This window comes from Nicotiana tabacum, chromosome 1 (genome assembly GCF_000715075.1).
Source record: "Nicotiana tabacum cultivar K326 chromosome 1, ASM71507v2, whole genome shotgun sequence".
NCBI classification, from domain to species: Eukaryota; Viridiplantae; Streptophyta; class Magnoliopsida; order Solanales; family Solanaceae; genus Nicotiana; species Nicotiana tabacum.
The window spans coordinates 113,336,316-113,359,137 of NC_134080.1; the positions used below are offsets into that span (position 1 = coordinate 113,336,316).

The 22,822-nt window shown below is 39.2% G+C and overlaps 1 protein-coding gene across 2 annotated transcripts; it reads right to left on the reverse strand.

The window, feature by feature from the left end:
- Window positions 1–365: 365 nt before the first annotated feature.
- LOC107784550 (formin-like protein 14) lies at window positions 366–22,068 on the reverse strand. Of its 2 annotated transcripts, none has more exons than XM_016605697.2 (18): window positions 21,915–22,068; window positions 21,557–21,662; window positions 20,739–21,442; window positions 20,434–20,655; window positions 18,533–20,337; window positions 18,167–18,290; window positions 15,601–15,672; window positions 13,877–13,975; window positions 13,187–13,228; window positions 12,896–12,976; window positions 12,757–12,807; window positions 12,595–12,676; window positions 12,403–12,497; window positions 7,638–7,709; window positions 7,428–7,544; window positions 1,591–1,659; window positions 1,429–1,495; window positions 366–921 (listed from the first exon to the last, which is right to left on the reverse strand). In XM_016605697.2, exons 2-18 carry the CDS (start codon window positions 21,627–21,629, stop codon window positions 725–727), a joined length of 3,972 nt encoding a protein of 1,323 aa, XP_016461183.2. In that variant the 5' UTR covers window positions 21,630–21,662; window positions 21,915–22,068; the 3' UTR covers window positions 366–724. The 2 variants fall into 2 exon arrangements, with proteins under 2 accessions (XP_016461183.2, XP_075109027.1); XM_075252926.1 differs by having other exon boundaries at window positions 21,803–22,050.
- Between the last annotated feature and the right edge of the window lie 754 nt (window positions 22,069–22,822).

Here is a 22,822-nt window from a genome sequence, read left to right on the forward strand (position 1 = left end):
TTTCCTTTATGTTTAGAATTTTCTTGTAAAAATATGCAAAGCAATCATGACAGCATGTGAAATTGTAACTTCAGAGACTCGTAACGTTGAAATGGTCCAACCGTTATAGATGTCACTTCATTACATACTTTTTTCCACTTCATTAATAAGATATCTGTGTGGATAAAGGCAAATTTGAAATTAGAAGTGTTTGAATTCATCATCTGAAATCTACCAATAATTTAAATGATCTAAGAGATATGACGAAGCGAAGGAGGAAAGTTTTCATTTAGTTTGTTCTTTGTTCTATCAATAAATATTATGAAATGATCCTTTTTCCATCATCATCATTTTTTTGAACTTCCATTGCTATGAAATACAGCTTATGGTAAAAATAAATCACCTTTAAATACATATACACAGATATGGAACTTCAATATGTACAACTTGGAAACCTCTCGAATTTTGAGATCTACCGATTTTTTACCTCTGGATACAAAATTGGAGTAATCATGGCAGTACCGCGCGATTCTACATGGCAAGAAATAAAACTATGGTAATTATGTACATATATAACTAACTATAAAACTTAACACTGAAGTACACTGGCATCAACTTGTTTGAGCAAAGCCCTCCAAGGCTGCTATCATCAAGAATGTAAATCTTTTTTACCCGATTATGAACTGTTCTCCGTATACACTCTCTCGGCTTATGGAGTATAGTAAGCTTGGTCGACTTGAACTGATCATACAGCATGTAACTGATTTCGAAAGTTTAGTTTTATTCGATCAGCATCAACTTCTTTCTTTCCAGAAGAACTAGCGGCTGCTTGTTCCTTCAAGGCTTCCTTTTCCAATTTCTTCCTTTCAGCATCAGCTTGTTGTTCATTCTCATCGCGTGATTTTTTAAACATCTTGGTGAAGACCACCAAAATCTGTGTCACTGCATCCAGAAAGTAAACATATGCATCACTCACACTAAAAGATATGAAGACCATCAAAATTTATCACATAGATCAAAATGTTATTAATAGATATGCCTGGTCAAGAAGTTGCTACACTAGGAGAAATCTGTTGAAGCAATTTTCACATTGGTTGAACATACAAATCTTGATCTAAATGATACATGAACTAAACAAGATCCCCAGGACAAATGCAATTCGAAAAATCTAGCCAATGGCAATATGCACTAAACAGATGCTACAAAAGACCTAAAGAAGGGTGGCATCAACCTGACAACGGATCATAGGAAAGCGACATACACTGTGCATCACATAGTCTTCACATTAAACGCTTAAACTACTAAAAAATAGTGTATAGATAACCCATACTGAAATAGCTACCAAGTGTTGCACCAAACAGCTACAAGACTCTATTTTTTTTCTTTTCCAGAAATCTCACCAGATGACTCATAACACAGCAAGAAAATTATATCCTATGTAGTTCTAACCTTGCTCAAAGGGGCATCGAGCTGGATCCTCGCCAAAATACAGGGACAGGGAGTCTGCACTCCTTCCCTGTAGATTTACGAGATAGAACAATGAGCAAACATGACATGGCTCAAACTTCCAGGAGTATTAAAGTATGACATAATGAATGCAGGAAAACTAACCACTTCAATATAAAGAGTAGTGAGAGACTTGACTTCAGCCTCAGCAGTATCAAGGAAATTCTTCAACACCTGAGAAGAAATGACCAAGTAATTAACCACATATTTCAGAAGTTCAACAAAATTATGCATGTACACCAAATCGAGGGCATTGCAATCATATTTGACTGCAATACCAGTTAGCCTCCACTTGAAAACCATGTCCGATACAAACCAAATGGGGGGCCTTTCCCATGCGTGCCCTTTTCACTTGATTTTTTGAGTGAAACTAATTGTCATCCATTTATGACACATATTAGTTCTCTCATGGAACACTGGATTTGACGCAATATGAAGAGCAGCTTGATTATCACACACAAGTCCCATCTGACTAATCTCACCAAATTTCAACTCCTTGCGCAACTGTTCATTTCACTTTTGTCGTAAGAAAATCACGAGAGAATTGTTAATACTTTTAGACGTTGATTTTTATGATCTTCTCAACATATAAAAAGCTTCGGATGACTTTCGGTCAATCAGACTTAATCACGTGCAAATGTGACAATGTTCCCATGTACTAGAATAAGTTTTCTACAAAATATTGTTAAGTTACTGTGAGAATGCACGGGAGAAAATATTATTGATTAATTAATTACAATGATACAATGAGCCCTATATATATACATGTCTTACTCCTAATACATATGGGATTAAGGTTATTTACTACTATTTAACTATCAAACTAACACTCTCCCTCAAGCTGGTGCATATAAATCATATGTACCGAGCTTGTTACATATATAACTAATACGAGGACCAGTGAGGGACTTGGTGAAAATATCAGCAAGCTGATCATTCGACTTCACAAATTTTGTAGCATTATCTCCAGAGAGTATGTTTTCTCTAACAAAGTGACAGTCAATCTCGATGTGTTTAGTTCTCTCATGGAACACTGGATTTGACGCAATATGAAGAGCAGCTTGATTATCACACACAAGTCCCATCTGACTAATCTCACCAAATTTCAACTCCTTGCGCAACTGTTCATTTCACTTTTGTCGTAAGAAAATCACGAGAGAATTGTTAATACTTTTAGACGTTGATTTTTATGATCTTCTCAACATATAAAAAGCTTCGGATGACTTTCGGTCAATCAGACTTAATCACGTGCAAATGTGACAATGTTCCCATGTACTAGAATAAGTTTTCTACAAAATATTGTTAAGTTACTGTGAGAATGCACGGGAGAAAATATTATTGATTAATTAATTACAATGATACAATGAGCCCTATATATATACATGTCTTACTCCTAATACATATGGGATTAAGGTTATTTACTACTATTTAACTATCAAACTAACACTCTCCCTCAAGCTGGTGCATATAAATCATATGTACCGAGCTTGTTACATATATAACTAATACGAGGACCAGTGAGGGACTTGGTGAAAATATCAGCAAGCTGATCATTCGACTTCACAAATTTTGTAGCATTATCTCCAGAGAGTATGTTTTCTCTAACAAAGTGACAGTCAATCTCGATGTGTTTAGTTCTCTCATGGAACACTGGATTTGACGCAATATGAAGAGCAGCTTGATTATCACACACAAGTCCCATCTGACTAATCTCACCAAATTTCAACTCCTTGCGCAACTGTTTGATCCAAATTAGCTCACATTCGGCCATAGCCATTGCTCGATATTCTGCTTCTGCACTAGACCGAGCAACCACATTTTGTTTCTTGCTCTTCCAAGACACCAAATTTCCTCCTACTAAGACACAATATCCAGACGTAGAACGTCTATCAGAAGGTGATCCTGCCCAATCAGCATCTGAGTATCCAACGATCTGCTCATGGCCTCGATCTTCAAATAATAAGCCTTTGCCTGAAGCTGATTTTATATACCGAAGAATGCGGACAACTGCATCCCAATGAATATCACAGGGAGAATCCATAAACTGACTCACAACACTCACAGGAAAGGAAATGTCAGGTCTAGTCAATGTGAGGTAATTTAATTTACCTACCGGTTCTATATCTTGCAGGATCGCTAAGAGGCTCCTCCCCCTGTCCTGGCAGAAGTTTAGAATTCGGATCCATCGGAGTGTCAAGAATATCTAAGGCATACTTCTGTTGTGAGATCACAATACCTGAGCTAGACTGAGCGACCTCAATACCCAGAAAATACTTAATCTGCCCAGATCCTTAGTCTGAAAGTGCTGAAAGAGATGTTGTTTCAACTTACTAATACCATCCTGATCATTGCCGGTAATAACAATATCGTCAACATAAACGACCAGATAAATACAGAGATTTGAAGCAAAATGTCGATAAAATACAGAGTGATCAGCTTCACTACGAGTCATGCCAAACTCCTGAATAACTATGTTGAACTTACCAAACCAGGCTCGAGGACTGTTTTAGACCATAGAGGGACCGGCGTACAAGGCCACTAGACTCCCCCTGAGCAACAAAATCAGGTGGTTGCTCCATATAAACCACATCCTCAAGGTCACCGTGAAGAAAAGCATTCTTAATATCTAACTGATAGAGAGGACAATGGCGAACAGCAGCCATGGATAGAAAAAGGCGGACTGATGCAATTTTAGCCACGGGAGAGAAAGTATCACTGTAATCGAGTCCAAATATCTGAGTATAACCTTTGGCAACAAGACGAGCCTTAAGTCGATCAATCTGGCCATCTGGACCAACTTTGACTGCATACACCTAACGACAACCAACGGTCGATTTACCCGAAGGAAGAGGAACAAGCTCCCAAGTACCACTCGTATGTAAAGTAGACATCTCGTCAATCATAGCTTGTCGCTATCCGGGATACAAGGCCACTAGACTCCCCCTGAGCAACAAAACCAGGTGGTTGCTCCATATAAACCACATCCTCAAGGTCACCGTGAAGAAAAGCATTCTTAATGTCCAACTGATAGAGAGGCCAATGACAAACAGCAGCCATGGATAGAAAAAGGCGGACTGATACAATTTTAGTCACGGGAGAGAAAGTATCACTATAATCGAGTCCAAATATCTGAGTATAACCTTTGGCAACAAGACAAGCTTTAAGTCGATCAACCGGGCCATCTGGACCAACTTTGACTGCATACACCTAACGAAAACCAACGGTCGATTTACCCGAAGGAAAAGAAACAAGCTCCCAAGTACCACTCGTATGTAAAGCAGACATCTCGTCTTGTCGCCATCCGGGATGAGACAGTGCTTCACTTGTTAACTTAGGGATGGAAACAGAAGACAAAGATGACACAAATGCACAATGGGATGAAGACAGTCGATGGTAACTTAAACCGACATAATGAGGATTAGGATTAAGTGTGGACCGTATACCTTTTCGTAGTGCAATCGGTTGATTAAGAGGAGACAAGTCCGCAGTATTAGCAGGGTCAGGTGCAGGACGTGAATCAGCTGGGCCTGATGCTGGGCGCGGACGACGATGATAAGTCAGGAGTGGAGCTGTAGAAGGTTGAACTGGACTAGGTGCTGGCACTGTAGCTATAGTTGGTGGAACTGGACTAGGTGGTGGCACTGGACTCGGTGGTGGCACTGGAGTTATAGGTGGTGGAGCTGCAACTGGAACTGTAGGTAGTGGAGCTATGGAGGAAGATGAATGGGAGATAAGGACTGAATCTCCAAAAGAAGGAACTGGTAGCACCTCAGAAATATCTAAGTGATTAACTGGACCTGTGAAGAGGTCAGGAGAATAACATCGATATCCCTTTTGCATTCTCGAGTAACCCAGAAATATGCACTTAAGAGCACGAGGAGCTAACTTATCTTTTCCTGGAGTAAGGTTATGAACAAAGCACGTACTCCAAAAGACACGGGGTGGAAGAGAGAACAAAGATAAGTGGGGAAACAGGATAGAGAATGGAACTTGATTTTGGATAGCTGAAGATGGCATACGATTAATAAGATAACAAGATGTAAGAACTGCATCCCCCCAAAAACGCAACGGAACATGAGATTGTATGAGTAAGGTACGAGCAGTTTCAATAAGATGTCTATTCTTTCTTTTAGCTACCCCATTTTGTTGGGATGTGTACGGACAAGATGTCTGATGAATAATCCCATGAGAATTCATAAACTGTTGAAATGGGGAAGACAAATACTCTAGGGCATTATCACTACGAAATGTGCAAATAGAAACCCCAACTTGATTTTGAATTTCAGCGTGGAAGGTATGGAAAATAGAAAACAACTCAGATCGATTTTTCATCAAAAATATCCAAGTGCACCTGGAATAATCATCAATGAAACTGACAAAGTAGCGGAATTCCAAGGTAGAACTGACCCGACTAGGACCCCAAACATTTGAATGGACTAAAGTAAAAGGTGACTCAGCTCGATTATCAAGACGCCGCGGGAAATGGGAGCGGGTATACTTACCGAGCTAACATGACTCACACTCTAGAGTGGACAAGTGAGATAAGTCAGGTACCATTTTCTGAAGTTTTGACAAACTGGGATGTCCTAACCGTTTATGTAATAAATCTGGTGGATCAGTAACGGGACAAGTTATTGGAGGAAGACAAGATGCGAGTCTATGTGATTTTGCAAGTATAAGGTAATAAAGTCCATCTGATTCACGTCTGGTACCAATGATCCGCCCTGTGTGTTCCTGTATTAAAACAATGACATAAAGAAATAAAATAGTAGATTTAAGTGATTTGGCTAAGCGACTAATGGCTATGAGATTAAAAGGACTACCATGAACATAAAGAACTGAGTCTAAAGGTAAGGAAGGAAGTGGACTTGCTTGACCTATTGCAGTTGCCATGGCTTGAGACCCATTGGCCATTGTGACTGTTGGAAGAGATTGAGAATATGAAATACTAGTGAAAAGAGATTTGTTACCAGAAATATGATCAGATGCACCTGAATCAATGACCCAAGACTCCAGAAGTTGAAGATTGGGAGACACAAGTCATGCTACTATTTGTTGGAACAACGGAGGCTAATCCTGAAGATGTCTGCTTACGTGTTTTGTACTGAAGGAACTCAATATAATCTGGAAAAGAAACGATCTGGATTGGATTCAATGCATTGGATCCAACGGATTGTGAGTTAAAGGCTTCTGATACGAATGCCATTATATATTGTGCCGGAAAAGAGCAGAATTTTTCAAGGAATTACTGTTCTCGCCGGAAAACTTATTGTTCACGCCGGAAAAATCTCAAAGTGTTCGGAATAAAAAGAAAAAGGTATGGGTAGGCTCAGAATTGTTGTGCAACCAGGCTGTCCTGAAGAAGCTCGGCCAAAAAAATGGCTGGAAGAAGCCTCACGCGCCGGCGCGTGACGACGGAGACTTGCCGGAAAATATTTTCCGGCGGCGCGTGAGGGCACGTGGGAGGTGGTCTGTCGGAGAAGTTTTTATGGGTTGGTCGCCGGAAGCTGATATACCTCGTGGTGGTGTTGGTTTTTGCACAACACCAATGGAAATTGGTTTTTTTTTTCGAGAAAACAGCTCTAAAAGGTCGCCGGAATTGAAGCACGACGACTATTTTGGGTGGGTTTTCTTTCCCTGATGTTTTCTCACTGCCGCTCTGATACCATGTGAGAATGCACGGGAGAAAATATTATTGATTAATTAATTACAATGATACAATGAGCCCTATATATATACATGTCTTACTCCTAATACATATGGGATTAAGGTTATTTACTACTATTTAACTATCAAACTAACACTCTCACAGGTACATTGTCAAATGGACTTCAACAGTTAAAAGTTAAAGCTAAAAAAAGACATGAACTTGAAAGTATATGCAACCAGCTAAGGCATTGTGGAAGTAGGAACAATCACATTTTACCATTCTCTTATCTCACCTTCTGAAAGCCTGAAGATATTGCACCATCATTGTCGGATGCAGTAAGTTCTTGTTCAACTTTCTCAAGACCTTTGCTCACTGCTTGCATTTCTTCAGCCAAAGACTTCAGTTGGATCTAATCAATTAATATAACGTAAACAAACATTTCAGTTTCACCGTTATACTAATATTACTGCAAGTGAAGACCATTATGTACAGCAAAGAGTACCTTAGAAGCAGCTTCCAAGTGAAGAAGATCCTTGTCGAAATCAAGCAACTCTGGCATTTTCTCAGCAAGGAGCTGACAGAAACAAGACAGATTTACATCTTTGGAATCGCAGTGCAAAGTGGAAACATACATATGGAAAAAGAGTTAAGACACAAGAGAAGTCCAGGTTGGCCAAGTGGCTGACCCTTTCGCTCTCTCTCTCTCTCTCTATCTCTTCACACACACACACACCATTGACATTGAAGAGGAAACCTCAGATGATATAAACAACAAAAGAGGCATGAAAATATAGTAACCTCGCTTCTGCCACTGTCATAGCCATACCCACTTGTGGCAAAGCAGCACATTCATCCTGCCTAGCATCCAGCACCCTCTCTCCACATCCCTTTCCTCATCAGTTCTCTGTTTTCACTGTTTCTGATGTAATTTAATCTCATCACTGGCGCTTGTGTCTGAAGTTGTTTTTAACTTGATATTTTCATTACTTATAATTAAATTTCTAAATTTCTCCCCTTACAAAACTTCAGTTCGTTCTGTGAATTTCAGCATCTGTTCTCCTTCCTTTTCTCTTACTGTTTTCAGCAGCGCTAGCAAAGAAAAGACAGTATCTCTATCCAAACCCCATGAGAAACCTCGATAAGGCAGTTAGGAGTAGTTTGTATTAATTAATCTTCAAATAACTTGTGCACATGAATTAATTAGTTACATATTTAAAGCTGTCATCAATTGTCTGCAAAACACCAAAAAGAAAATTTTTAAGTGGTTATAACTTGGAAATGATGCAGATTTGGCACTTTGATGCATGGTTCTAAAGATCTGTTTCTAAGAGCTCACAAAATGGCAGTATGACGCTGTTTCAAAATCTTATTGTGACGTTCCTTTTTTTTTCCTTTTTTTCCCGGCATGTCAAAAAGAATGACCACTACTATTACTACGCCTCAATCACAGAATAGTTGAGGTCGGCTATATGAATCCTCATATGCATTGTACACCATTTCCTTTGAACTCATTTCAATCCAATACTCAATAATTTGTCTTTTCAAACAAATTAGTGGTTCCTTTAATACTGAAGGTTCTCTACATTTTCCACTGACAAATCTCAAAACAAGCTAAAAGGACGGAAAACGCCACCTAATGTAAGGGTACCAGCACAACTGAGCCTTTTTTTGATAAGGTAAATTGTATTAATCAAAAGGGAGAAAAAACTCCCGTATACAAGAAGTATACCCAAAAGTAGAGAATTTACATCAAAACATGATTCTCTACAAAAGACGTCTAATCTTCTATACCACAACTGAGCTTTAATTCCAACTTGTTCCAGCTTGTTGCTATTATCCACAAGGAAACTTGCATAATTTTCAATACAGTGTACTATCAGTTAGTAAGCAGATTCATCGACTAACAACAGTGTTGGACCAGGAAGAAATCTCAGAGCCAAGGTCTTATGTTGTTCCAATATTTTAATAAAATTTCATTTTCTGGATGTTCCAGAATAGAGTCCAAGTTCCAACATTCCCTCAACATACACAAGTTTTGGCCCACCGCAAACTTCTCGAAGAGTGGACTAGGAACTTTAATGATTTCACAATTTGGTAGATACACATCAAATAATATTACCTTAAAATGGGGGAAAAGGATCATGGGACGGATAGATTTAATGCAGAAGAGGAATCTAAAGCAGCAAATGGAAAAATCAATGTGACCACCAATCCTATTTAGAGCAATGCCTAGAACAGGAAGTTACATGATAAAAAGGAAATGGATCTCTCGAATCACATAACGCGGATGTGTATCACTGGCACACAAAAATAGGAAATGAACAAAAATATAAGCTACCCATGAACTTTATTGTGAATGTTAGCCAGCAAAGTTATACAATGTTGAGAAGGCATAAAAGTGGCAGTTCTTCTAATGGTGCTGATCCTGCTAATACCGTGGGTAGTCTTAAGCTGTCAGATAACTTTATAAGGATTAGTTTTCAGATTTTCATCATTAGAAGTTTTGACTTCCTTCTCCTTGATAATGAATGGAACCCTTTTCTCAGAGATTTGTTACACAATCTTCTTTTTGTTTAGGTGCTCAACAGAAGCACCTATACACATTGGACTTTTCTTTGCTTTTTATTTTTTTAATTTTGAGAAAACACATCTGGACTTCCCTTTGGGCGATTTGTAGGTTCTTTTTGTGTATTTTATTAAAATGTTTTCATTTGGCAAGATAACTTAAGCTTGAAATTTTTAACTTCTGTAAGAGTCTCGTATACCTAGTTTCATGTTTGATCTTCAATTTCACTAGCGTCAGGTGCGGCACCTAGTCGAATTATCCCCCATGATCTATGTTGCTCGGACAAGGGTGCGGATCTAGAGGTCGAATCTTTCGAGATGTAAATTCTAAGACTTGAGGATACGGATCCTAGTACGGATACGGGTGCGGGGATCCGACTACAAAATAATTCAAAAAAATATATAAAAATATCTTTAAATTATGATAAATTTTGTGGAATAATTATGTATAAGCTTGTAAAGTGTGGATTTCTTTTTATTCTCAAGTTATAGATAAGTAAAGGATTGATTTCTTAGATAAGGTATGCTATTTTCTTCAAATTTATCCTAGTTTTGGTTCTGATTTTGGGAATCAAGTTGTATCTCGTGTCGAATATTTCCGCCCATCGTGGTCAAAATACCCAAAATTGTTTGACCAGATCCGGTATGGATCCCATACCCACACCCATACTAGTATCCTGTCGACACGGGTGCGGCACCTAAATTGCCATGTCGGAGCAACTTAGCCCATGATAGACGCTAGGTTTAGCTTCCCACATGTGTCGCTTGACTCAAGCAAGCCTCTACACTTAGACAAAGTACGCCTCGAGGTTTTGGAAGTGTTAGTAGCATCTGTGGCATTTAGCAATGCTTAAACGACACTTTGAAACAATGGATGACTTGGAAAATAACCTTGGTTAGTGAGGGAATTGGCATTTGTATTATAACACAACTCTTAGCACAATGCTTGAAGGAGTACATGACATTAGGACACTCATATAAAGCTTTAGAATGCTTAGTAGTACACTTAGGGGTCGTTTGGTATGAGGTATAAGAAGGTATAGTGCTGGTATAAAAATTTAATACCATCTTAATACTTCGTTTGGTTAGCAAACCAGGTATAAGTTATCCCGGGAATAAAATTAACACGGGGATAACTTATATCTTATAGAGGGTGTGGTAATTAGCATCGGTATAACTTATACATTCTTCTTACAAATTATGCAATTGTCATATTTAATACAACATACCAAACAATGGATAAAAAACAATTCCAGCATAACTAATCCCAGCATAACTTACTCGAGTATAACTTATCCCGGCATAAGCCGTATTCAAACCAAACCACCCCTTAGGACTTTGGAAATTGCTAGATCTATTGGTGGGTTGCTTGCTTACAAAAGGTGTGGGTCTCCTCCTATTTATAAGCCCCCAAGGATCATTGTAGACTCAAAAAGTTGGGCTAGGGCTGACTTGACCACCAGAGTGTCCATTGGCAGCAACCTTAAACCCTTAAGTGCCTTCTAGACACTTCTGTTGTCAGAGGGGTTGGGCCATAGACCATGCCCAGCCCAATGCACTCCATCACACCCTAGACCAATTGCATTCCACAGCACATCCCTATATGCTAACACCCTCAAGCTTCCTTGGCATATTATTGGTCATTCTTCCACATCACCCGTGCAAACCCAATGTTATCAAAGGTGAAAAGCGCAAAAAAGCTCTAAGGTCTGTGGGGGCTTTAGGCGCAAAGCACAAATAAAGCGCAGACTTTAACTATTGTTTGGTGACGCCCCTTCAGGATTACACTCATTGGCAAGGAAAAGTATGTCTTAGAGCCTTGATGACAACACTAAAGCACCCACTAAGCGAGACGAAGCGCTCAACATGTTTTGAGCCCCGGTTTAGGGCTTAAGCGTGCTTTAAGCGCACCTTTGATAACACTCTGCGAACCTCGCCATGCTTGGACCCCCGTCCCTTGACATGTACCTTATCATCCTCGCACATCACACCACGTGCATGACATGCGCTATCCACGGGCATTTAGCCTCGCGCATATACCTTGCCCTTGTCGGGCACCATGCCACACTTATGGTGTAAGCCTTGCTTGCACGCTATGGCTCCCGCTCGTGCTTCACTGCGGCTAGTCACCATGCCTTGTGCATGCTCCACCATCGCGCCAACACTACCACGTGTGATGGCCAAACTAATCATTTGATCTTGGCATGCACCATGCCAACGCTTCCCCGATTACCCTTATTTTATTATTGAACTTAAACAAACAATCATTTGATCTTGAATGTTGAAACCTTGAAAGCGCTCGCCTCCTCTCTGTCAATGGCCACCTTAGCCCTTGTAGCATGTGCAAAATATTTTTGGCAAGTTATGACACAGAGCTCAGAAAAATTTCGCACTTTGTCAACTCAATCTTGAGCCACTCATCAATCATCACTGAGCCAAACTAATCTAACTCAACTTAACCTTAAGTCACCTTCAATCCCTCTCAATTTAGAGCTAACTGATATATACTACCTTAGAGCTCAAGCTTGCGGATCAAAAGTAACATCCTGACATTTAATAGAAAAAAACAGCAACAAATAGTTACAGTCTTTGTGCAATTACAACAAGATAAAAAGAAATTTCCAGGAAACAAATATGATCTAAAATGAGTCAACTTTACATAAAGGTAAAAACAGAAAAGCATCATAATGCAATAGTTCTACCTTGCACAGATAATGCATCAAGGTCATTTTGTTGTTTCTAGCACGAGTGTCAGAAAGCTTAAGAAGACTGTCCAACTTGAACCCTACAGCAGATCCTGCAATGTAATTACAAAAACAAAGATATTATTCACAGAGCCTCCACCAAACAACTAATCTTTTTTGTATGAAGATCTAGATCTTAGAAACTTGTACCTCGTGCTGTACCCTGATTCAGTGCATTTCCCAATGTTAGAATGGTCTGCATTATTTGACGTAGTTTGGCAGATTCTTTCACCTACTCGATCAGGAAATGCAGTTAGAATCCAGTTGAAATCAGAATGTGCCAAATCAAACTTCATAAGGTATTAAAAGTACCTCTCTAGTAGCATTGTTAATTGTACTTAGGTTAGTTCTCAAGTCAGTCACCTGAACAATTCAAGATATTACAGTCAATAGAAAAATCAATGGCAGAGTGCATAGACATTGGTTCACTAACAAGTACAAGAGCGAATACCTGATTAGAAAAAGTGATAGTAAACGAAAACACTCTTAACTTGGACTCAACTCGTGGGACCTTCATCAGCTCCAGGAAAAACTGAAACATTTATTAATCCAGTTAATAACTCAGAACTTAGAGGCTAAAGAATTTTGTAGTTTCCCACTATGTTGCGCGGACTCTCCAAAATAGCACCGCACCCGTGTCGGATCACTATTTTTGAAGGATCAGACACGCACCCACTGACATTTTCGGAGAGTCCGAGCAACATAGGTTTCCCCATATATATATAGTCAAATTGGAGAAGACCTGCTCACACTTTCCAAGCATTTCCTTGTCCCCATTATAGTTCTGAAAAATAGAACATAACCAGTAAGATCAAATTCTGAAACCAAAAATTAACTTTTAGTTGTTAAATGGCAAGTATACACTGTTAAGAAACTAGCACAACTAAATTCATAAAGGTATGGGAAATCAAGAAGAAACAAGTATGGATCTACGTACACAACAGACTATGATACACACATCCACAGACACCAGGAAAGGGAGTCATCAAACGTAAGCTTGCACATCATAGATGCAAGTACGTACTCCATATAAGCATGCAACTGCCAAATGGGTCAATGAATTATGGGCATCAATCTGCACAGCTACTTACACAAAAGGCACATCAACAAAATCATAGGCCACTGGCTCCAATGACTCGCTGAACTAGTATTCTAAAATCAAATACAAATGCAAAAGGTGAATGTGTTGGTCTTGGCTCCAAGTACCACTGGTAAGAACTTCAATGTGAATTATTTCCTCTAAACGAGGAGAGTTAAACAAAATTTCTCTAAACGAGGAGACTTAACAAAAATTGAAGCTAATTTCAGAAGATATCTCTAACATTACTTATGAACTCAAAATAAATGACTAGATGCATAATACACAAATGTTATTGTGAGCTAAACTTTGCCATGATAGGCAAGCACTGCCAGGATTAGAACGGGATAGTACCCTCAGTGTCTCCATTTCTTCTTTTGTTGGGCAAAACTTTATCAGATTTTCAACTTGATCAATGTCCAGAGCTGACGAATCCAAAGCCAAAACAGCATTCTGTAAAACATGCATATACTAATGTGTCAGAAATCCAGAAATTTTTAGTAAAAAGAAATCCTACTTGTATTCGCATAATATTGGCATGAGATGAGTTTAAATGGAGTAACATGGTCAGTGAGGACTCATATAGCCAACCCCAACTTGCTTGGGACTGAGGCGTAGTTGTTGTATTAGTAAAGGAGATTCAGGGTAAATATTTCATTCATTTCAGTCTACCTTCATTAAAACTCAAAAAAGACAAACAAAAAACCATCCTAAGAAACCATGCATGAGCATCCCTAAAGAATGTTCACCATGCTGACTGAACACATGTGTGAATCAGCATATTATTACTGTGCATTACTACAATACGATTTGATGACAAAGCCAAAGGATAGAATATTTTATACAATATCTATAGTGATTCTTTTGAATTTCAACAGAATATATCGATTGAGTTTAACATTTAATTTTGATCTCCTCAAGTCAGGTGAAATTACATGATCTTTTCAACTCTCTAAAGTTGTTAAAATTATAAAAGAATGAATATGTCTTTTTGATCAGTAGGTGTAGCTAGTTCTTTCTTCAGTAACTTCTACCTTCATAATATATATAACTCATTTTCTCTTTTTATTCATTTCATTGAACTCCGTCTATTTTTTTTCCAATGACAATGGTGCCCGGTCCTACTTGTGCACGCACCTCCACTAATCTATAGGCGATACCTCCTATCGGCATAGGTATGCCCACCAAAATTTAATCAGATGAGAGAAACTGCCTCTTAACTTTTTGCCTCTGTTCGCATTTGAACTAAAATCCTAGGGCCTCTCCCCCCTCAATGACCACTAGGCCACACTCTTAGGTGCTCGGTGAACTCCACCTATATGAGAAAAACATAACTAACTCGAAACTGAATTACGAGGAGAATTGTGATCGGTTAATGGCTCTCATAAAAATAGTCAAACTACCATAGCTCTTTTGAATAAGACCTGACGACTGACATAGAGCAATATGGATACAGATGATTCACATAGCCAACCCCAAACAGTTTGGGATTCGTTCTTCGTTCTTTTATTGAGTAGAAATATAGATAGTTAATTGGTATATCACTCTTTTTTAAGCAGAAATAAAGATATTTCACTTCCAATTTAGAGTTCAAGACATACTATGATCTTATTCTTTATTTGTTGAGAACCATCAAAACCATGATGATGATTCAATATTTTTGCATAATATTGTATCTATTTGATTCATCAGATACTTCTATAGATTTAGCAAATTTAAAAAGGGACAAGAACCAAAATACTTAATTGTAATCTTTTGGAAAATAAAGTCTTACAGTATATACATTCAATTGTATATGTTATTTGTTACTTGATTACAATTGATAAAAGCATAACGAGTCATTATTACTTTTTTTGGTTGTTAATTTGTGTCACCTTTAAAATTATAAGCAGCTCGATTTCAAAAGTTTCTGATTGTCCTAAAGCCAAGTAAAGATTAACTAATATAATTGTTTCATATGATAAACAATAAAAAGGTTTGGTCAAAAGACCGACCTGTGGACTAGGATACATAAACTAGTGCAATAGATAAAATATTGAAGTTGATAGTAGAAACAAGAAGATGCTAAAAGAACTCACCAGCATATCAGGCAAGGGAATCTTGATTTTTGTAAGCATGATTTCGCAATTGTAAGCCCTGCGCAAATCAACCTGACAAAAGCATATGTTAAGAAATAATTCCCTTTCTTTAACAAGTTAAACCAAAATTTAACACTTCCAGTCTTTCACTACAAACGGAGTGAGTTCTGTAAAATGGACTCCCAATACCTCAAGAAGAAAAAGAAGCCAACACCCAGTAGACAGTACACCAATTATTCCATAGTGATCTCATAATATATAGTGAAAGCTTTAAAGTAAATGTTTCTTTCTATAGAAGAGATTTATCTCTTCCCAAGTTAGCACTAACAGATAAATTAAGTAGCAAGTGAACTGCAGTTCATTCATGGTCAATGGCCATCCCAACGGGACGCGTCTATGTTTGAGCACAGCCTCCATAACCCTTTCATTCTAATCCATCTAGACATGTATCACAACCTATAAAAATGACTTTGCTACATGAATATATATTACAAACTACTAAAACAACTTCTAAGAAATTTTCAAAAGATAACCATTTGAAATTTTTTTGATATGATGGACCCCATCCTCCAAACCTCCTACCTCTATCTAGGAGGCCCAAGTGGTCTTCCCCTCTTTACCCCTTGGTGACTCGAACCCTCAACCTCATGGTCGGAGGTGAAGGACCTTACCACTAGGATATCCCTCCATTATTCAGTCAAAGATGACTAACTTAAGTTTCCTGGAACAGAAATGGTGTTACCTCTGGGATGGAAAAAAGTAGAACTTTTCCACCCAAAGTTCATCATTTCATCATTCATATCTGCGTCCCGCAACCACATGTTCTTCTCTATCTTGGAATGCTTGCTTCCAAACTTCGCCTATGTTAAACCCATTTAAGGCCTTACTTTCAACTTCGTTTCCACATTGTTAGCCACAACTTACCACTAAAACCCCCCTTTAAAACCTATCCAAAATTCTTAATATCTTTCTTTAACTAGTGAAAGAAAGAGATCCATACTCATCCTACAATATTCTCCTAACTACATGAAAAACTTGCATGATAATGCCTATCAGGACAATGAGTCCAAAAGGCATCCCTACCCTTACAATTTGGCCATAACTGAGGACTTGGCTATTACTCCAAGAGTAACTTCACTTACTTTTCATTTTTGAAAAAAGAAAAAGATATAAAATATACATGAAGAAGGTTATAGTATCCTCAATAGATTTGACTCGTCACAAGACTGTCTCAGTACCACTTCTATGTTGGCACAAAAGCCATTAGCTGGCTGGGTGGAAGTTACGTGTTTTGGGAAGTCCAAAGTGGAGGTAACACAGCTGCCCAAGGAAACAAGCAAGAGAACTTTTGAATTTTCATCCAATACTAGGTGCATTGAAAGTGAAGGTCACGAGGTGGCAGCACTCTATTTCTGGATCGGATTTACGACTGATATTGAGTTACAACACTGTTAGTTGGCCAGAGTACACTAGTACAGTCCTACCAAGTACTTCAAGAATATCATGGTAATTCGGCACTAGTAGCAATTTAGTCCATTTCTCATTTCAAAAAATCTATGTGGTTCAAGGTGTGTATTTACTTCTAAACTCCTCTTGAGTTTAAATCATTAAAACAATCATCTTACATGTACTAGTCATGGAAGATTATTGACGCTTTCATATGCCCTTTGACCTTATAAATGTGCAAATTCAACATTATCTCGATGTTCATGCATTTTTAAATTAGGCAAAGACGCAATGTCAAATGTTTTATTTGGGCAAGAAGAAAAAGCATAATTGCATGGGCAACAGATGACAGATGATCCAATATAAAAGGACAGCCCGGTGCACTAAGCTCCCGCTATGCGCGGGGTCCAGGGAAGAGCTAGACCACAAGGGTCTATCGTACGCATCCTTAACCTGCATTTCTGCAAGAGGTTGTTTCCACGGTTCGAACTTGTGACCACCCTGGTCACATGGCAGCAACTTTACCAGTTACGCCAAGGCTCCCCTTCAATGACAGATGATTTGATATAAATCTATGAATTAAAGTGCCATGTATAAATGTAACTTCTACGCTCAATTACCATTAGTCAAGTGCAGCAAGCATCATTAAGAAACCATTGTGCCTATTTGGCTAAGAGGAAAGTAAGGAGTATCAATAGGAGAAGGATTATCTAACAAGATAAGATTCGGCTTCCATGTCCGTGCAGGGAATAAAGAGGAAGGAGAAGAAAGTGGATGAGCTAGATTATAGTATCCTCCATTACATATCCAATTCTGCAGACTGGAGGAGTTTAAGGTTTAATTTGAGCCTAAAGAGAAAAATGTTGTTAACACATAAAGCACTCTAAAGTGAGTGAGTCCCAGAGGAAGGGAACAAAGACAGAAATGATTAGTATCTCCAATAAAACAGATAAGGTAGTGAGTGAAACATACAAAGGAAACGGGGCATTTTCATCCTACATGTCCATTGTGTGCCTTGCTCAGCAATTTAAGAGAAAGTAATAAACTTGTTTAATAGCAAATCATCAGCACATTCAACGATTATAGAGACTGGAAACAAGATAAAGCATATATAACTTGCCAATTGCACTTTTTCTGGTTTGCTGATTTTGGAACCACGTCGAGCTCCACCTTTGCTAGTTCCATCAGTAGCTGAAGCCACCGAAAACAAATTTTCGAGCTCTGTAATATCAATTTCAGGTGCTCTGCCACATACATTAAAAAGGTTTGATCAGAATTTCCCATAACAAAGAGATAAATAACAAAATTGCAGTACCCCATGCAAGCTAGGGTATAATCAAAGTGCTCAGAACTAGCCTAATGATGACCTGTAACGGAGTTTCACGAGAAAAAATAAATAGCAAACATTATGATCTGCGTATTAAATTGAAATGATCCAGAAAGTTCTCATTGTAATTTTTCATCGCCCAAAATAAAATCTGCATACCTGGATGTATTTTCCTTATTTTGCGTATCTGCCCATAAACTCCCTTGCATGGCCCGGGTAACTTTCGACCAATGTAAAGGCTTCAATGAAGCTTTTTTAGGAGGAATTGAAGTACCTCCTGCAACTCGCCCTTTCCCTAGAGCATTTGAGCCTACAGAGGCTCTTACACGTCCAGTAGATGAAGGTGGTGGTGGTGGCACATTATGTCCCTTTCCACCAGGTGGTGGAGGTGGAGTGGGTGTCAAACCCCGCCTAGGAGGTGGTGGAGCATTAGGAGCCTTTGGTGCTGGTGGAGGTGCAGGTGGAGTTGAACCTTGCCTAGGAACTCCCAAAGGAGGTGGAGGAGGTGCAGGTGGCCTTTTAGAATTGCTTGTAGGTGGAGGTGGTGGTGGTGGAGGTGCCAGCGGACTTGACCTATTTGAGGTAGAGGATGAAGGTGGAGGTGGTGGTGGTGGTGGTGGTGGTGGAGGGGCCAACGGAGTTGACCTATTTGATGTAGAGGATGAAGGTGGAGGTGGTGGTGGAGGTGCCAACGGAGTTGACCTATTTGATGTAGAGGATGAAGGCAGTGGTGGTGGTGGAAGTGGAGGACCCTTGAAAGAGACAGAAGGGGGAGGTGGGGGAGGGGGGGGAGTTACACAAGGCAAGGGCGTACACTTAGATGACACGGAAGGTGGAGGGGGAGGTGGTGGTGGTGGAGGAGATAAAGGGGGGAACTTGGAAGAGACAAAAGGAGGGGGAGGGGGAGGAGGGGGAGCTGATAAATTACAGTTAGATGACCCCCGAGGAGGAGGAGGGGGAGGTGGAGGTGGAGGCAGAGCACTTCGAGAAGTAGAAAATGTAGGGACAGGAGGTGGATGTGGAGGAGCAGGCGTGCATAAAAAGCTCTTATTTGGAAGTGGTGGAGGTGGTGGAGGTGGCGGAGGTTCTCTAGCAAAGCTATCAGGGGAAGTTGAAGAAGTATGTTCTCTTGGCGGTGAAGGTCCTCTATTACCACCAATTGAAGGTGGTGGTGGTGGCGGTGGTGGTGGAGGTGATCTATTAGAACTTGCAAGTGCTGGAAGCGGAGGAGGATGCGGGACAGAAGAAGGGCCACCAAATATAGGAGGAGGTGGTGGTGGTGGTGGTGGAGGTAAAGAAACCTCCTTGCTAGGAGAACCAAACACAGAGGGTGCCGAAGGGGGAGATGGTGCTGATGATTCAGGGACTTTTGTACTAGAAATCACAGGGACAGGTGACGAAGGTGGTGAAGGTAATGGAGAAGAAGAGGAAGTTCTTGTATCGCAATCTCGAACTTCCTTTGAATGTTCAGGAGCAATGACAGCATCCAATTGACTGTTATTTTCAGAAGGAGACTGAACAGGACCAATATCTGACATTGAAAGCTTCACTTGATCCTCAGAAATCTTCAGATCAGAAGTTCCATCAGAAGCTGAATCCTGTTCATCTAAAAAATTGATGTCTGTTGTATTAGCATAAGTAAGATTACTAGCTTTCTCTGAGTCCAGAAAGTCCAAACTGTCAGCAATACTCGATGCATTATTTTCTTCTTCAGAGTCAAACGGGGACGAATACCCGCTCATCCTACTTTGCAAAATTGATAAATCTTTCATATCATTCAACACCGATAGTTGTTTAAACAACCATAACGCAGCATCATCGCCAGTATCAACCCAATCAGCACCACTAAAAAGTTCTTGTACCCTTGAAAAAGCTTCGATAGGAAGCCCACCTTTCTCCTCACCATTTAGAGCTGCAGTGGGAGCTTTTGCAGGAGAGATGCTCTCAACATCACCAAATAAAACCTGCGAGCAGAATGTATAAAATTAGAGGAGAAATATGGAGAGCAAAGATGATCCACTTAACCAACACTAATCAGACAGACACAAGAAAGTATTCACCTCAGCTCGAAAGCCTTTTGGATAGCGTGCCTTTGTATCCCATAGAATATCCAAGTTATCGCAGTTTAACATTAAAATGTTGGAGCGAATGAAAGCTGTGTTGAACATTATACGGAACATCATGACTTCCCTTTCAGGGTCCAGGTCTAAGTGGACACACTCCAATACTACTTCTCCTTGCACCAAACACTGAATATCAATCTTGATGACATCACTGTCCTTCTGCAAAATGATAATAATCATGTTGCCCCACAGCAGAATTGAAGAAGACAAGAAACATGATGCAGTGACAGCAGTTTTTTTACCTGGCGATAATGTCGAAGACTTCTACCTTTCTTTGGCATGGTGTACAACATATGAGTTGACAATCCATCCTTGCTAAGAAGGTTCCGGCCAAAAATGCGGACAATTGGCCTACACCCTTTTTGATTGTCGAATCTTGGAATGGCACGAAGAATGAGGCAATCCAGAGAAAGAGCTTGTTCAGGAGGAGGCCACTCGGGAGATATATTTCTTCTTGATATATATTGTAGGTAACGAAGCTGAGAAGGGAATGGGTTCAGAGGTGATAATAATTGTGATAAACCTTTAGGTGCCTCACGATAAACCATCTCGAGAGTTTTTCTCTCTCCACTTTGTAACTTTCTGAAAATCAAGAAACTAGCCAAAATGAAGGCTAGAAGGGGCCAACCACCTCTCTCACAGTGTAACAAAATCACATTGTTATGATTTCGAAGAGAAAGCCAACTCTCACAGACACATAGAAAATGATGGATCAAAGACAAAGGCAGTACAGGACAGCCTTCATATTGCCTTGGATAATCCATTACAGTTACATCATACTCGCATAAAATCTCCGCGAACTGGCTCCTTTTCTCGCCTTCTCTGAAATTGAAAGCAAGAAAGGAGGAATCTGGAAATTCTTCGTGCAGTTCATTTATGATTTCGTGCAAGTAAAGCTTGTAAACTCCCTCAGGCAGTACTTCAGTCGAAAAACAAGAATCAAAAACTGCAGACATTCAACACAAGGAAAAAAAAACTTGAGAAAAATACAATGCACTTCGAGTATTCAATAAAATGTAGAATATCAAGCACATTATCAAGTCAAAATTGGTTGTTTTACCGTATACTCTATCGTCAAGTTCCAGCAACCCATCTGGGGGCCTTCTGTAGAAAAATCTACTTAACAGCGACATAATAAAACTTAGCCGATAAAGCACCTAATTTACCTGTCATCAAAGAAATTTAAACCCATTTTTCATTCATATAGTATCCCAATATCATAAGGGTCAAAGAATCAGCTCATAATACAAGTTCAAGAAAATGTGAAATTCAGAAGAAAAAAAGTAATCAAGAAAATGCAGCTTACATGAAAAACTTAAAACTAGTCTCAATTTTTGAAGAGCCACCAAGCTAAAAGGGATTGAACAGTTTTACTAGTATCCAACTAGTGAAAAAGTAACATTAACAGACAAACTCACATAAATATATATGTACAAGAAGACCCAGAAAGGGAAATTTTTGAACTGAAGCAAACCGACAGAAGCCGTTGAGGAAAGATTCAAGATTTGAGGTGAAGAACCGACAGCGTTGCAGTAACGTTTTCGATTTTAGTATGAATTTTTTTTCTGATGTGGGATTTGAACTTGTGAGTTTTAAAATTTGGGAACGGAAAGAAAGGGGGCTGATTTTTTATTTTAACATATGGTCGTTGTAAATTTTTAAATTACAGTACCAACCCTATACTTGTCTGGATAACTTCATTGGCCCCGGTTGCAGCCAATATCTATTTTGAGCGAGGTGCATGTAGAATTGTAGATTAGTCTAGTCGGAAACACTTACGAGAGGAGGGCCCAGATTTGAATTTTATGGATTCAAGTTTAAAAGTTATTGCACTCGGTTTGATTCATTGTTGTTAACATTTGTCATTAGTATTTTATTTACTAAATTCTTTTAATATATATAAGTTTTGAACAAAAGCCTTGATTCGAATAAACTCATAACTATATTATATCTGATTTTGCTCTCACTTAAGGCCTTAAGAGATCGTTTGGTTGCCACAATAATTAAAATAATGACTATATCTTTCTCCTCTCGAGTTGCCCAAAGCAAGCAAGAGCTTCTCAGCTAACATTTCTATTTTTTAATGATACTTCTTTCTAGAATTAGGTAAGCAAAGCAAAATGCTATCTTTTGGTGGAAGAGCTACTATCATTAATCACGTGCTACAGTCCCAGACTTTCTACCTTTTCGCTGCCATGGTCCCCAAGAACGATTATTAGTCAAATTGAAATGTATCTAGCTAACTTCTTCTCGGATGAAAAAGAAGGCAAGAAGAGTTATCATTGGAGTTCGTCGAATAATGTGAGTTACCTTTGCGATGAAGGTG